General features: G+C 40.3%; 2 protein-coding genes across 2 annotated transcripts; both read left to right on the top strand.

Moving 5' to 3' along the window:
* The first annotated feature begins 1,588 nt into the window (after positions 1-1,588).
* LOC143317452 (GTPase IMAP family member 7-like) lies at positions 1,589-5,200 on the top strand. The gene is made up of 3 exons (XM_076725608.1): positions 1,589-1,650; positions 2,797-3,912; positions 5,139-5,200. Exons 2-3 carry the CDS (start codon positions 2,808-2,810, stop codon positions 5,198-5,200), a joined length of 1,167 nt encoding a protein of 388 aa, XP_076581723.1. The 5' UTR covers positions 1,589-1,650; positions 2,797-2,807.
* A 1,902-nt stretch (positions 5,201-7,102) lies between these two features.
* LOC143317451 (GTPase IMAP family member 7-like) lies at positions 7,103-11,025 on the top strand. Its single transcript, XM_076725607.1, has 2 exons — positions 7,103-7,818; positions 11,019-11,025. The coding sequence occupies exons 1-2, from the start codon at positions 7,103-7,105 to the stop codon at positions 11,023-11,025; spliced, it is 723 nt and encodes a 240-aa protein (XP_076581722.1).
* Positions 11,026-12,363: the final 1,338 nt, after the last annotated feature.

Here is a 12,363-nt window from a genome sequence, read left to right as displayed (position 1 = left end):
GTTTCCAGAAGGACGGAGGTGTGGAAAGAAAAACAGAGTCAATGAAGCTGATAAATGCAATAACAAATAACAAAAGTAAATTAATCCTGATATAAGAAGCTACAAAAAGATGGAGGTCAGTAGCCCCAGACAGACATGAGGGGAAGCTTGACCAATAGGTGTAGGTAGACAGCAGTCTCCCTGCACTAAATGTCCACCATTTGGCACCATTGCATGCTCCTCCACTTTAGAGAGTCTGTGTATAATTGCGTGTCTTCTGCTGTATGTCTTTACAGCACAATGCAGGAACTCAAGCTCTGATGGTTTTGGTTAGTTTGGCTCAAAACACTGAAGTTTAAAAAAAATAAAAATAAAAAAATTTAAAAAATGAAAACACTAACAGCTAACCAGAAAATATCACTGTGGTTCTGGTGCTTCTTTGTGAATGACAATGTACAATCGAGGCAAATATGAGCAATGAATAAACTGAAATCTATGACAAAATGTCACCTGAGCAAATGAAGTTTTTCCTTGGTGAGGTAATCGGTTCATGAACGGTGCATTGGGATATTTAAAACAGTTTCATTTCAAACAGAGGAGGCCAAAAATGTTTAAAGGTTACAGTGAAGAGTGAAATAAAACGGCCGTGTAGAATTGTGCGTGTAGACCCGTAGACAATAGAAAGCTTTGGTAAGTTTCTCTGAAGTGTGTGTGGAAGAGTGAGAGTTGGTAGAACAGAGTTAGAAAAAGTGTGCTGTCAAGTTGTGGCAAATAGCAGAGTAAGAAGCAGAACTATTTGACTAACTTCTGAATGTATTGGCAGGAGAAAAGGGAGGATTTGACAAAGTATAAGCTGATGAGACCTTGGTAAAGTGCAGTGACGCAGTTAGAATTGTGTGTGTATGTGAGTGTGTCACTGTGTTGAAAAGCATAAACCGAACTCTTAGAGGTCAAAGGCCAAACTGAGACATTAGGGACAAGTGAAGACACCTGGAGAGGTGGAGCTTGCCCCTCCCCTCTGGCTCTCAGACACTGTAAGTTTAAACATACCACAGATACCACACCCCCACGCCTCTATTTCTCCTCTGCAAGACAGAAACAGTGAAAGAGAAAACAAAAACCTGCCTTAAATAAAAAGTTATTTGAAATAGGACAATTAAAGCCACAAACTCGCTTGTTTTGATTATTAAAAATCAATGAAAGACTTGATACTTGTTCTTTAAGACTAAAATAAATAAATCAAAGTCTGGTTGCTGCATTTTCTTGAGATTGGTTGCTGGTTAGCTTCGACCGCTGACTTCCTGCATCATTACTTAAATCTAATTGCTTATTTTGCTGTTGAATTCTCACGAGATCACATCGGCATGAAACTGCATTTGGAAAATATTTCAAGTGAGAAACACAACAACTGAAAAACATCCAAGTTCATTAGAAAACAATAAATAAACCAACAACGAGTATATCACCAGTAGCAATTGTGGGAATTAAACATCCAGTGCATTAAATAAATTCAGAACATTTCTGAGAAAAGGTGGAACATTTGTGCAATCAGAAAGTGAAAGTGTTCAAAGTCAGAGAACGACCAGGAAACATGTTCAAAGTCACACAGGCAGTCTCGTCTCTCTCACTGATTGTCGCTCGGCAGGAACGTCTCTTTTGAGAACACGAACAGTAAGTTAATTTCTTCAAGTTATTTCTGTCAGGCCTGAACACTTAACATTAAGCTGCAAGACTCAGAAATTTCATTAATTGTTTCATTAAAAATTTCATTGTTTGGTGAAGCACATAGCAAAACAAGCCCAGAAAAACCAGAATGTGCAGGGCAAAACTGGTTGTCAGAGACTGACGACTGACATATTTATTGGGATAAAGGAGATCAGACGAAGCCAAAGACAGGCAGGCTCAGTAAGAAGAGGTCAGTCCAATAGGAAATGCTGGAGAGTCTTGCATGGATGCAAAAAACAATCTGCCAAAGGTTGTTTCTGAGACTTTCAGGAGTCGTTTTCCTCCTGTTAAACTTTATCATAGTATCAAATCAAAAACTTCAATAACTCACCAATTAGATCATTTTGATTTGGCAGCTTCAGTATTAGGATCAAATAGCTTGTGCAAAATAAGATATGTCAAATTTAGTAATCTACAGCTGTTATTTCAATATGTCAGATGCACATTTAATCAATATTTTGATAAATATGAGAATTGTTTCAGGATGGTGCAAAAAGATCTTCAGTGATTTTTACCACAATAGATCAGGTTATATTGTTGAACAGTAATTGGTACTGTTGGAAGAGATTTGATGTTCCTCATTCTTTTTTTGTATCAACCAGTATTCTTCTTCACTTCCTTGTTATGCTCATGCCGCCATTTTCCAAATACTATTGAGCTCATGTGTATCTTCTCATATCCTCCTGACTACCAGTAGTTCAAATTTGTCCTCTGTGGAGGACATTTGTAAACCTGAATATCTCCCACCCACTGCATACTACTGAATTAAGTCCTTTTGCTATCTGCAGAGGACATTTAGGGCTTTTCAATGATACCAGATGTGAAGGGGTGGGGCTTTAGTACCTTTGACTTTCTCATTATAGAAAATGGCGTCCATCAGTGCAAGCGCGTTTTATGAGAAGAGGAAAAGTCAGTGCATGAAACTTTTTATTGAGCAAATATTTTCAGTATCCTAATTACCTCACAAAGATCGGGGAAGTTAAAAAGAAATTGTGATTGGAATTTTTTTTTTGTCCTTGTGGACACGAGGATATTTGAAAATAACCAAAAGCCAAATGTACAATATAATTAATGGACATTATTGTCTTTCAGAGTCAAACACAATGAGAATTGTCATCTTGGGAAAAACTGGAGTTGGGAAAAGCTACCTGGCTAACACCATAGTTGGAGAGCAGCTGTTCACTGTCGGCAATCCTTTCAACTCTGAAACATCGAAATGCCGAGCAGAGACCAGATCTGTCAATGGAAGAAGCATCACTTTGGTCGACACTCCAGGTCTCTTCGACACAGACACACCTGAGGAGGAACTGAGGTCTGAGATCGTGAGGTGTATCATGGAGTGCGCTCCTGGGCCTCACGCTTTTCTCATCGTGCTTAAAGTGGAGACATTCGCAGAACATGAGCAGGCTGTCATCACTAGAATAAACCAGTACTTTTCTGAAGAGGTGTTCAGATATGCAACAGTTGTCTTCACTCATGGCGAGCAGCTCCCTGAAGGAGAGACAATTCAGGCTGCGATCAGACAGAATAGGAGGATGCGTGACCTGGTGAGGCGGTGTGGCAGCCGGTGTCACGTCATTGATAATAGATACTGGAACAGAAATTCAGAGGATGAATACAGGAGCAATAGGTTCCAGGTGAAGGCGCTACTAAGCACACTAGATGAGATGGTGAGGAAAAACAACAGAAGCTACTACACTAATGAGATGCTACAAGCGGTGCAGCAAATGATAAACCAAGAGGAGGAGCGCATTAGACAGTCATCAAGAAACATGTCAGAGACAGAGATCAGAGAGCAGGCTAGGAGGAACGTATCCACAAGGCTGTTAGTCAGATTAGCAGGTGTTCGAACAGGTGTGCTGTTAGGAGCTTTTTTTGGTGTCACAGTGATGCTTGGACTGAGTGTCACAGTTTTAAAGTCCATAAAAAACATACAAAATTTAGCCACAGCAGCCTCAGCAGGAGGAGTAGCAGGAGCGGCCGCAGCAAGAGAAACAGGAGTAAGAGCAGCAAGAGGAGCTGGATCATCATTAGGCACAGCTGTAGGGGTATCTGCTGCAGTAGGAGCGGTGATAGGAGGTGTTACGGGATATTATGAAGCTGAGGGAGCAGAAACACCACTGGAGGCTGTACAGAGGACAGCAGAGGCTGTACAGAGGACAGCAGAGGCTGTCAAGAATGGAGCTCTGAAAAACTTAAATTTAACAAGTAAGTCAAGTGGAAACATGTGATTAGCCACGACTCTTGAAGACGGGAGAGAGGGTGCATCTCTAAAAAGTTATATCTGCCCGTAGATCACATGGAAGTCATATTTTAAACAATTCTCGTCCTCCATTTACAATGTATATGTGAATTACAATGTATAACCAAGCCAAACATGAGCAATAGATTTACAGGTACTGCAAAAGATGCATCGCCAAGCAAAGTTGCAGAAGTCGCTGCTGTAGCAGGAAGGATGATGGGAGTTGCTACAGGATGCGATAAAGCTGAGGGAGCAGGCACGCCACAGGAAGCAGAAACAATGGCAGCAGAGGCGAAAATCAATGAAGCCCAACCTGGTTTGCATGAACCAAAGGATGTTCTGGACAGACCATGGCAGCCAAAGATAAAACAGAATTAAAACATAGAATGAGGGGTCTTTCTTCAAGGCAGGAGAGAGAATTTAGCCTGAAGATGAAATGAAACTCCTGTTCTAAACATTATTTAACCATCAAGCTGATTATGTTTATTCACATGTAATGTCTGATCGGTTGTATTATGTGTATTTTATCAGTAATTCAAAAGTGATTGAATGTTTTCTACATTTTCTACATTAGTGTTATATTTGGAAATTATGCTATCAAAGCTGGATGACTGGATAAAGAAATGTTAATGTTTTTATGGATTTGTTACAATCAATATAAGCAAGGCAAATATGAGCAATGAATAAATTGAAATCTATGACAAAATGTTACCTGAGCAAATGAAGTTTTTCATCTTACGGGCTCCTGGCGGTTATCATGCACTTGACTGCCACCATCATCTGGCCTGTGGTCCAGTTTGACAAACGTTACCAGCGTCGAAGCCACAGTGATCAGTTTTGACTGAATAAATAAACTGAAACCGATGAAAGAAACTGACTTGAGCACAAATGTTTTTAATTGGTAATCAATCTGTGGTGCATTTCGAGTTGGAGTTGTAGCCATGTTAGCAGCTCTGTGAGGCTGCACAGCTAATGTCAGCATGCTAACATCCTCATGATGTCACTGCAATGTAAAGTGAGCTAACACACATGCTGATGAGCATTTGGTGTCTTTAACTGATGAAAGAATTGACCGTCCCTTAAGGTGCCGTCCACACGGCCTCTGGGTCAAGGAACATGGTGCAACATTCTGGATTGTGGTCATGTTGTTTCCTGTTTGATTTTGTAATGTTAACCTCTTGTGTCGTTTCAGTTTCCTGTGTTTTCCCGTCCTTCATCAACCTCACCTGCGGCCACTCACTCACCTGTCCCTGATTATTACCTTCCCTGTGTATATTTGCCCACCAGCTCCTCATGGCTTTGCCAGATTGTCTTTGTTTCACATGACAGAGCTGCTAGCATTAGCTGTGCGCTTCCTAGAGATTTGGAACCTTGCCTGTTCGTTTTCTTATTTCAGTGTTGGCTTTTTTCCCTGTCTGTTTCTTTTGTTAGCCTTTTTGGATTCCTTGTTTCATTTTGCCCTTTGTTTTTTTTTGGATACTTATAAAGACAGTGATCTTTGTTTGTACCTCCGTCTCCTGAGTTTTTCTCTGCACCTGAGTCTCAGTTTCTCCAGAGTTGTTACACATGGAGGACAAACGCAGGAGGGACTTCAACTCTTTTAAAACAAAAAAGCTTTGTCATCCCTTTCCTTTGTCTACACAGGTCAGAATGAGAAAGATGCGGTGTAGTGTGTAACGGCCTCTTGGCTCAAATAAGCAAGACGCAGAGAGTTTCACACAGGTGTCTTTATTTCATCTTCGTTGTGTTGCACCGTGAAAACTACAGAAGAGATAAACAGAGAAACACTTTCCTGTAGCTTCACAACTCGCATACAGATTTACAGTACTCGTTCCTATGGCAAATAAAATGCTTCTGAAGCTTACAACAAATATGACCCTTACCAACAGTGCAATGTATTACACGTATCTTGCTTTAAATGAACTTAAATGTTTGTTCACAGTTAGAAAGTACACCACCTTAAAAGTAACCTCCATGCATATACATGACGATACTTTGGCCGTTTAAACATTTACCTGTACCCTCGACGACCTTTAAGTTAAACATTGCGCCGGAAGAACGGCGTGGAAGTCTCTCCAAGTACGGCAGGAGGAAACAGCGGCCGCCTTGCAAAATAAAATGTCGAGACAAGCTAAAAGGGGACAGTGTAGCGCTACATCGTCTGACATCACACCCACATAACAATCACTGCAGAGGTAATATTAAAGTCGTTTACATAGTGCTTCAGGAAAATTCCATGTAATATCACATCTGGATGCCTGATGGCAGTCCAGTCCAGTTTTGTGAACACCCCTCTCCCACCATTTCCAGGAAAGTGAAAGTGAAAGTAAAAGGAGAACAAAGGCAGAGTCAGAGCACAGGAGAAAAGACACACAGGGTGGTGGTCTGCTAGATCCAGCTGATTTCTCCTCTTCACTCTTCCTCCTCTTCACTGATTCCTCCTCTTCACTGATTCCTCCTCTTCACTGATTTCTCCTCTTCACTGATTCCTCCTCTTCACTGATTCCTCCTCTAACGGTGAGTAAAGATTACTGCTGTTATCCTTGAAGTGATCACATTTGAAATGACTCAACTCTGGTGATTGAATCAGTGCCAGCTAATAAATGTAGCAGCCAAGCGTGCAGCTTCCTTCGTGAAAGGACGAGTCTTCTTCGCTGCTATAAAAAAACTGATAAGACAAGTAATCCATATCAGACATAATGATTCTCTTTTTGTTTTGTCTGTATAATTATATCTTAAGCACACACAATAGCATGCGCACATGCATGCATTCAGTGTTTGTGAGTCTTCTTTGAGGGCAGATCCTTTCTACCGTCCTGCCATAAAAAATGTGTTCAACTCTGTGCTGTTTGACATGTTTAACAGATTAGTTTACACTGTGAAACAGTTACTGGGACTGTTAGAAGAGCTTAGATAACATAAGATGTTGTTCAATAATGTGCTTGTGGGTCTCTTTTTATGCACTGACACCGTTTCTCATTTCCTTCTTACGGTATTGCAGCTATTTTATAAGTATAAACTGCTTCAGTGTGTTCATTGTGATTGTTGGTCAATGAGAGTTTTTATTCTAATTGTGATTATATGAGTGTTTTTATATTTGAAGACTCCCAAAAGCCAAATGTACAGTGTAATTATTGTCTTTCACAGTCAAACACAATGAGAATTGTCATCTTGGGAAAAACTGGAGTTGGGAAAAGCTACCTGGCCAACACCATAGTTGGAGAGCAGCTGTTCACTGTCGGCAGTACTCTCAGCTCTGAAACAAGTGAATGCCGAGCAGAGACCAGATCTGTCAATGGAAGAAGCATCACTTTGGTCGACACTCCAGGTCTCTTCGACACACACAAACCTGAGGAGGAGCTGAAATCTGAGATCGTGAGGTGTATCATGGAGTGCGCTCCTGGGCCTCACGCTTTTCTCATCGTGCTTAAAGTGGAGAGATTCACAGAGCATGAGCAGGCTGTCTTCACTAGAATAAACCGGTACTTTTCTGAAGAGGTGTTCAGATATGCAACAGTTGTCTTCACTCATGGCGACCAGCTCCCTGAAAGACAGACAATCGAGGATCTGGTCCAACAGAATAGGAGGGTGCGTGACCTGGTGAGGAGGTGTGGCGGCCGGTGTCACGTCATTGATAATAGATACTGGAACAGAAATTCAGAGGATGAATACAGGAGCAATAGGTTCCAGGTGGAGGCGCTGCTTAACACACTAGATGAGATGGTGAGGGAAAACAACGGAAGATACTACACTAATGAGATGCTACAAGCGGTGCAGCAAATGATAAACCAAGAGGAGGAGCGCATTAGACTGTCATCAAGAATGAGACAGAGATCAGAGGGGCAGGCTAGGAGGGACGTATTCAGAAGGCTGTCAGTCACATTAGCAAGTGTTGGAACAGGTGTGCTGTTAGGAGGTTTATTTGGTGTCACAGCGTTTGTTAGACAGGTTGTCACAATTTTAGAGCCCATAAAAAGCATAGCAGCAATTGCAGGAGGAGTAGCCGCACTACGAGGAGCAGCCGCACCAGGAGGAGCAGCCGTATTAAGAGGAGCAGGAGCAGTTGGATTATCATTAGGCATAGGTGCAGGGGTATCTGCTGTAGTGGGAGGGGTGATAGGAGGTGTTACAGGATATTATGAAGCTGAGGAAGCAGAAACACCACTGGAGGCTGTACTGAAGACAGCAGAGGCTGTCAGTAATGGAGCTCTGAGTCTCTTAAATTTAACAAGTAAGTAAAGTGGAAACATGTGATTAGCCACGACTCTTGAGGAAGGGAGAGAAGGTGTATCTGTAAAAAGTCATATTTTAAACAATTCTTGTCCTCCATTAAAACACTGGACACAATTTCCTGCTGTAAAAGCTAACCAGAAAATATCACTTAATTCATGTATAATGTCACTTGTTTGACAGGCGCTTCTGCCAAAACAGTTGTGGTTCTTTGTGAATTACAATGTATAACCGAGGCAAATATGAGCAATGAACAACGAATAACGAAAAAATCACAAAGTCAGTAGCATTCATCCTTTGGGAATGTTCAAACTTCTTCTTCTTTTTTTTTTTTTTGACATTTCATCTAGCAGATGTTGAGATTTTTCTCAAGATACGTTAAAACGTTGACCTGCTGGTGGCACTACATGTAAAGTCAGGGGATCACTGAAGTCACAAGGTGCTTTGTTAGGAGCTTTTTTTTTTTAGTTGTCAACTGATTGTTTGAAAGTTTTGGACAAAAAGAAAAGTTAAAACTTAAAATGAGCCACAACTCTTGAAGAACAGAGAGAGGGTATATCTGTAAAAAGTCACATCTTCCTGCAGATGAAACAGATGTCTTCTTTGAAACAAAATTTTACCATTGAGCTGATGTTTGTTGTTGTTCATTCATATGTTATAGTAACAGGTTGTACTTCTTTTCTGAGCTTGAAACTTTAAAGATTATTCCTGTTTCATGAGCTAATCAGTGTCACTTTGATGTGTTGTCTAGTGCATGTGCACCCTATAACCACAGAGATAAAACATTTTAACATATTTCATCGTTAGGTTGTAACAATTGTTTAAAATACCTTTTCCTGTTGTAAGTGCTAACCAGAAAACATCATGATACAATAGAATCATATCATATTTTGGCTACCTTCTGATGCTCTTCTTTGTTGTTTACAATGCATAAGACAAATATTAATAATCAATATCTTAAAAGTGATTTTTTTTTTTTTAACTTTATAAAAATAATCAATATATAAATGGTGTGCAAAATGTATTAGAATCTTTGATCTACATTCTGTTGCTATGTGATAAAAGTGCCAGACAGTAGAAGATGTACCAGCTGACTGTGTTGTTCTTCAGCCATTTGCAAATGCTTTAATAAACTTCCAGAAAGGCAGATCCTTGTCACTGTTCTTTATCATACAGATTTCCACCACAGGTGCATGAGGATAATTAAAACCACTTCATAACAGAAGGAGCCAAAATGTTTGCCATTTGTAAAGAGCGGTGGTAGAAACATGAAAATGTGGGAATGTCTAATTAATGCTTTGCCATGATTATTAACCTTCGAGGTCTCAGAGCCCGTCACAGTTGGCCTCTTTTATGTTGGGACACTCCCACCTGTCTGGAGGTAACGATGTCAACCTTGTTGATCTTCCTAAATAACACACTCGTAATAAAACAGCCTTAGCAGACCAGTCGAACATCAACAATAAATGCAAGAGGTAGAAACACAAAAATCAAGGGAAAATGACCAAAAAAAACAGATCTGAGCAAGCCAACAAAGCTCAGCGGGTAAAACGTGTCGCTTTTGAAACACGACCGATCAGGATTGGAGATGCTTGAAGGACAGAGCAAATACATGTTGAATATGGACGTCACAGATACGCACCCAGTATTCAAGTAAGGACAACTTGAGCTGTTTTTATTCTTTCATCCATTAAAAGAATAAAATGAGCTCAACCCAATCATTTGACACTTTTTTGAAACTCTACATGGGGCACCAAAACAAAAATCCAACAAGAGTTCTATCTTGGCAAAGTCAAAAGAGGGAATTCCAAATAGTTTCTACTATGACAATCACATGGAGATAAGACATACCACACAGGAGAGATCAGGACGATCTGGCGAGCAGTGATGCAGAAAGACAACCTTAAATAGTGCAGGTCTGATGAGCCTGATGTGCAGGTGATTATATGGAGCCAGCAGAGAGTGTAGGAGGCACGCCCAGTCTCAGACAGACAGGGGAACAGACAGACAGACAAATAACACCAAGGGAAAAGGGGAGAAGGGAACATGAGGAAGGGACAGCTTAGTGGATCCTAACAGCCAGAGCCTTAAGCTATCAAGCTCCTCTACTGTGGAACCATCTTCCAGTCTTTGTCTAATAGGCAGAGACCGTCTCTACATTTAAGAGTCGGCTTCAAACTTTCCTTTTTAATAATCTTACAGTTAGGGCTTGCTCAGGCTTGCCTTGGACCAGCTCCTAGTTATGCTGCTATAGGGTGAGACTGTCGGGGGCCTTCCAATGATTCACCGAGCTCCTCTGTTCTTCTCTCCCTTTCCACCTGTACTCTTTCATGTCCTACCATGGCATGTAGCTACAATTCTTAAACTTGGGTTGAGTAACCAAAGACCAATTCATACTCACCTTGCTGTCTTTATGCAAAGCATAGATTTTTGTTGTTGTTGGTTATTGTTCTTTTTGGTTGGGTCCCAACAATTTAAATTTTGTGATTTAAGTACACTGTGTTCGAACGTAATTGTTTAAGCCAAATTTTGTTGCAAATTTGAAATATTTTAGTTGGAGTGAAATTTGTCCAGTTGTGGGTGTCATTTTTGTTCATGGCCGAACTACAAAGTTAAATGTTCTAGTAACAAAGACAATGGAAATTGTACTACTGTAGATGGGAGAAAGAAAGATCTATGGAAGTTTATGGTTCTGAGTGGAAGTGGAAAAAATAGAAAAGTTGAACAAAAGATTTAATACAGTAACGTTAAATGTTATCTGGTTTTGGTGTGAGTTATTAAGGGAAGGACTAGAGTGATTTCATTTCCTTTACTGCTCCATTGTGTGCCTGTCTCCTCTTAGAGCCTAGACCTTAGATATACCTGCAGGGTTGGTGAAACACGCACCAGGTGGGTTACATATGCTCTTTATACTACATGTAGTTAAGAGTCTTTTGAATTGAATTGCATAGATCAAATTACAAAGTACTCTATTAAGTCACTGGACATGAACAAAGACAAGGGAGAAACTAATGTCAGTTGGGGGCAGGATTAGTAGGCTATATAAGCTCAGCATGGTGCTCTAGGAGCATGGGTGAGGGAAGAAAGGGACTGAAGCCCAAGAGGAACAAACAAGAAGGATTTACAGTGTGTCAAGAACGCACATCATAACATGTTTGTTCTATAAAACCAGCCACACTGGTTTCCAGAAGGACGGAGGTGTGGAAAGAAAAACAGAGTCAATGAAGCTGATAAATGCAATAACAAATAACAAAAGTAAATTAATCCTGATATAAGAAGCTACAAAAAGATGGAGGTCAGTAGCCCCAGACAGACATGAGGGGAAGCTTGACCAATAGGTGTAGGGAGACAGCAGTCTCCCTGCACTAAATGTCCACCATTTGGCACCATTGCATGCTCCTCCACTTTAGAGAGTCTGTGTATAATTGCGTGTCTTCTGCTGTATGTCTTTACAGCACAATGCAGGAACTCAAGCTCTGATGGTTTTGGTTAGTTTGGCTCAAAACACTGAAGTTTAAAAAAAATAAAAATAAAAAAATGTAAAAAATGAAAACACTAACAGCTAACCAGAAAATATCACTGTGGTTCTGGTGCTTCTTTGTGAATGACAATGTACAATCGAGGCAAATATGAGCAATGAATAAACTGGTATCTATGACAAAATGTCACCTGAGCAAATGAAGTTTTTCCTTGGTGAGGTAATCGGTTCATGAACGGTGCATTGGGATATTTAAAACAGTTTCATTTCAAACAGAGGAGGCCAAAAATGTTCAAAGGTTACAGTGAAGAGTGAAATAAAACGGCCGTGTAGAATTGTGCGTGTAGACCCGTAGACAATAGAAAGCTTTGGTAAGTTTCTCTGAAGTGTGTGTGGAGGAGTGAGAGTTGGTAGAACAGAGTTAGAAAAAGTGTGCTGTCAAGTTGTGGTAAATAGCAGAGTAAGAAGCAGAACTATTTGACTAACTTGAGACACTGTAAGTTTAAACATACCACAGATACCACACCCCCACGCCTCTATTTCTCCTCTGCAAGACAGAAACAGTGAAAGAGAAAACAAAAACCTGCCTCAAATAAAAAGTTATTTGAAATAGAACAATTAAAGCCACAAACTCGCTTGTTTTGATTATTAAAAATCAATGAAAGACTTGATACTTGTTCTTTAAGACTAAAATAAATAAATCAAAGTC

This window comes from Chaetodon auriga, chromosome 24 (genome assembly GCF_051107435.1).
Source record: "Chaetodon auriga isolate fChaAug3 chromosome 24, fChaAug3.hap1, whole genome shotgun sequence".
Lineage (NCBI taxonomy): Eukaryota > Metazoa > Chordata > Actinopteri > Chaetodontiformes > Chaetodontidae > Chaetodon > Chaetodon auriga.
The sequence above is the reverse complement of the archived record's forward strand: the minus strand, read 5'-3'. Positions and strand labels throughout refer to the sequence as shown.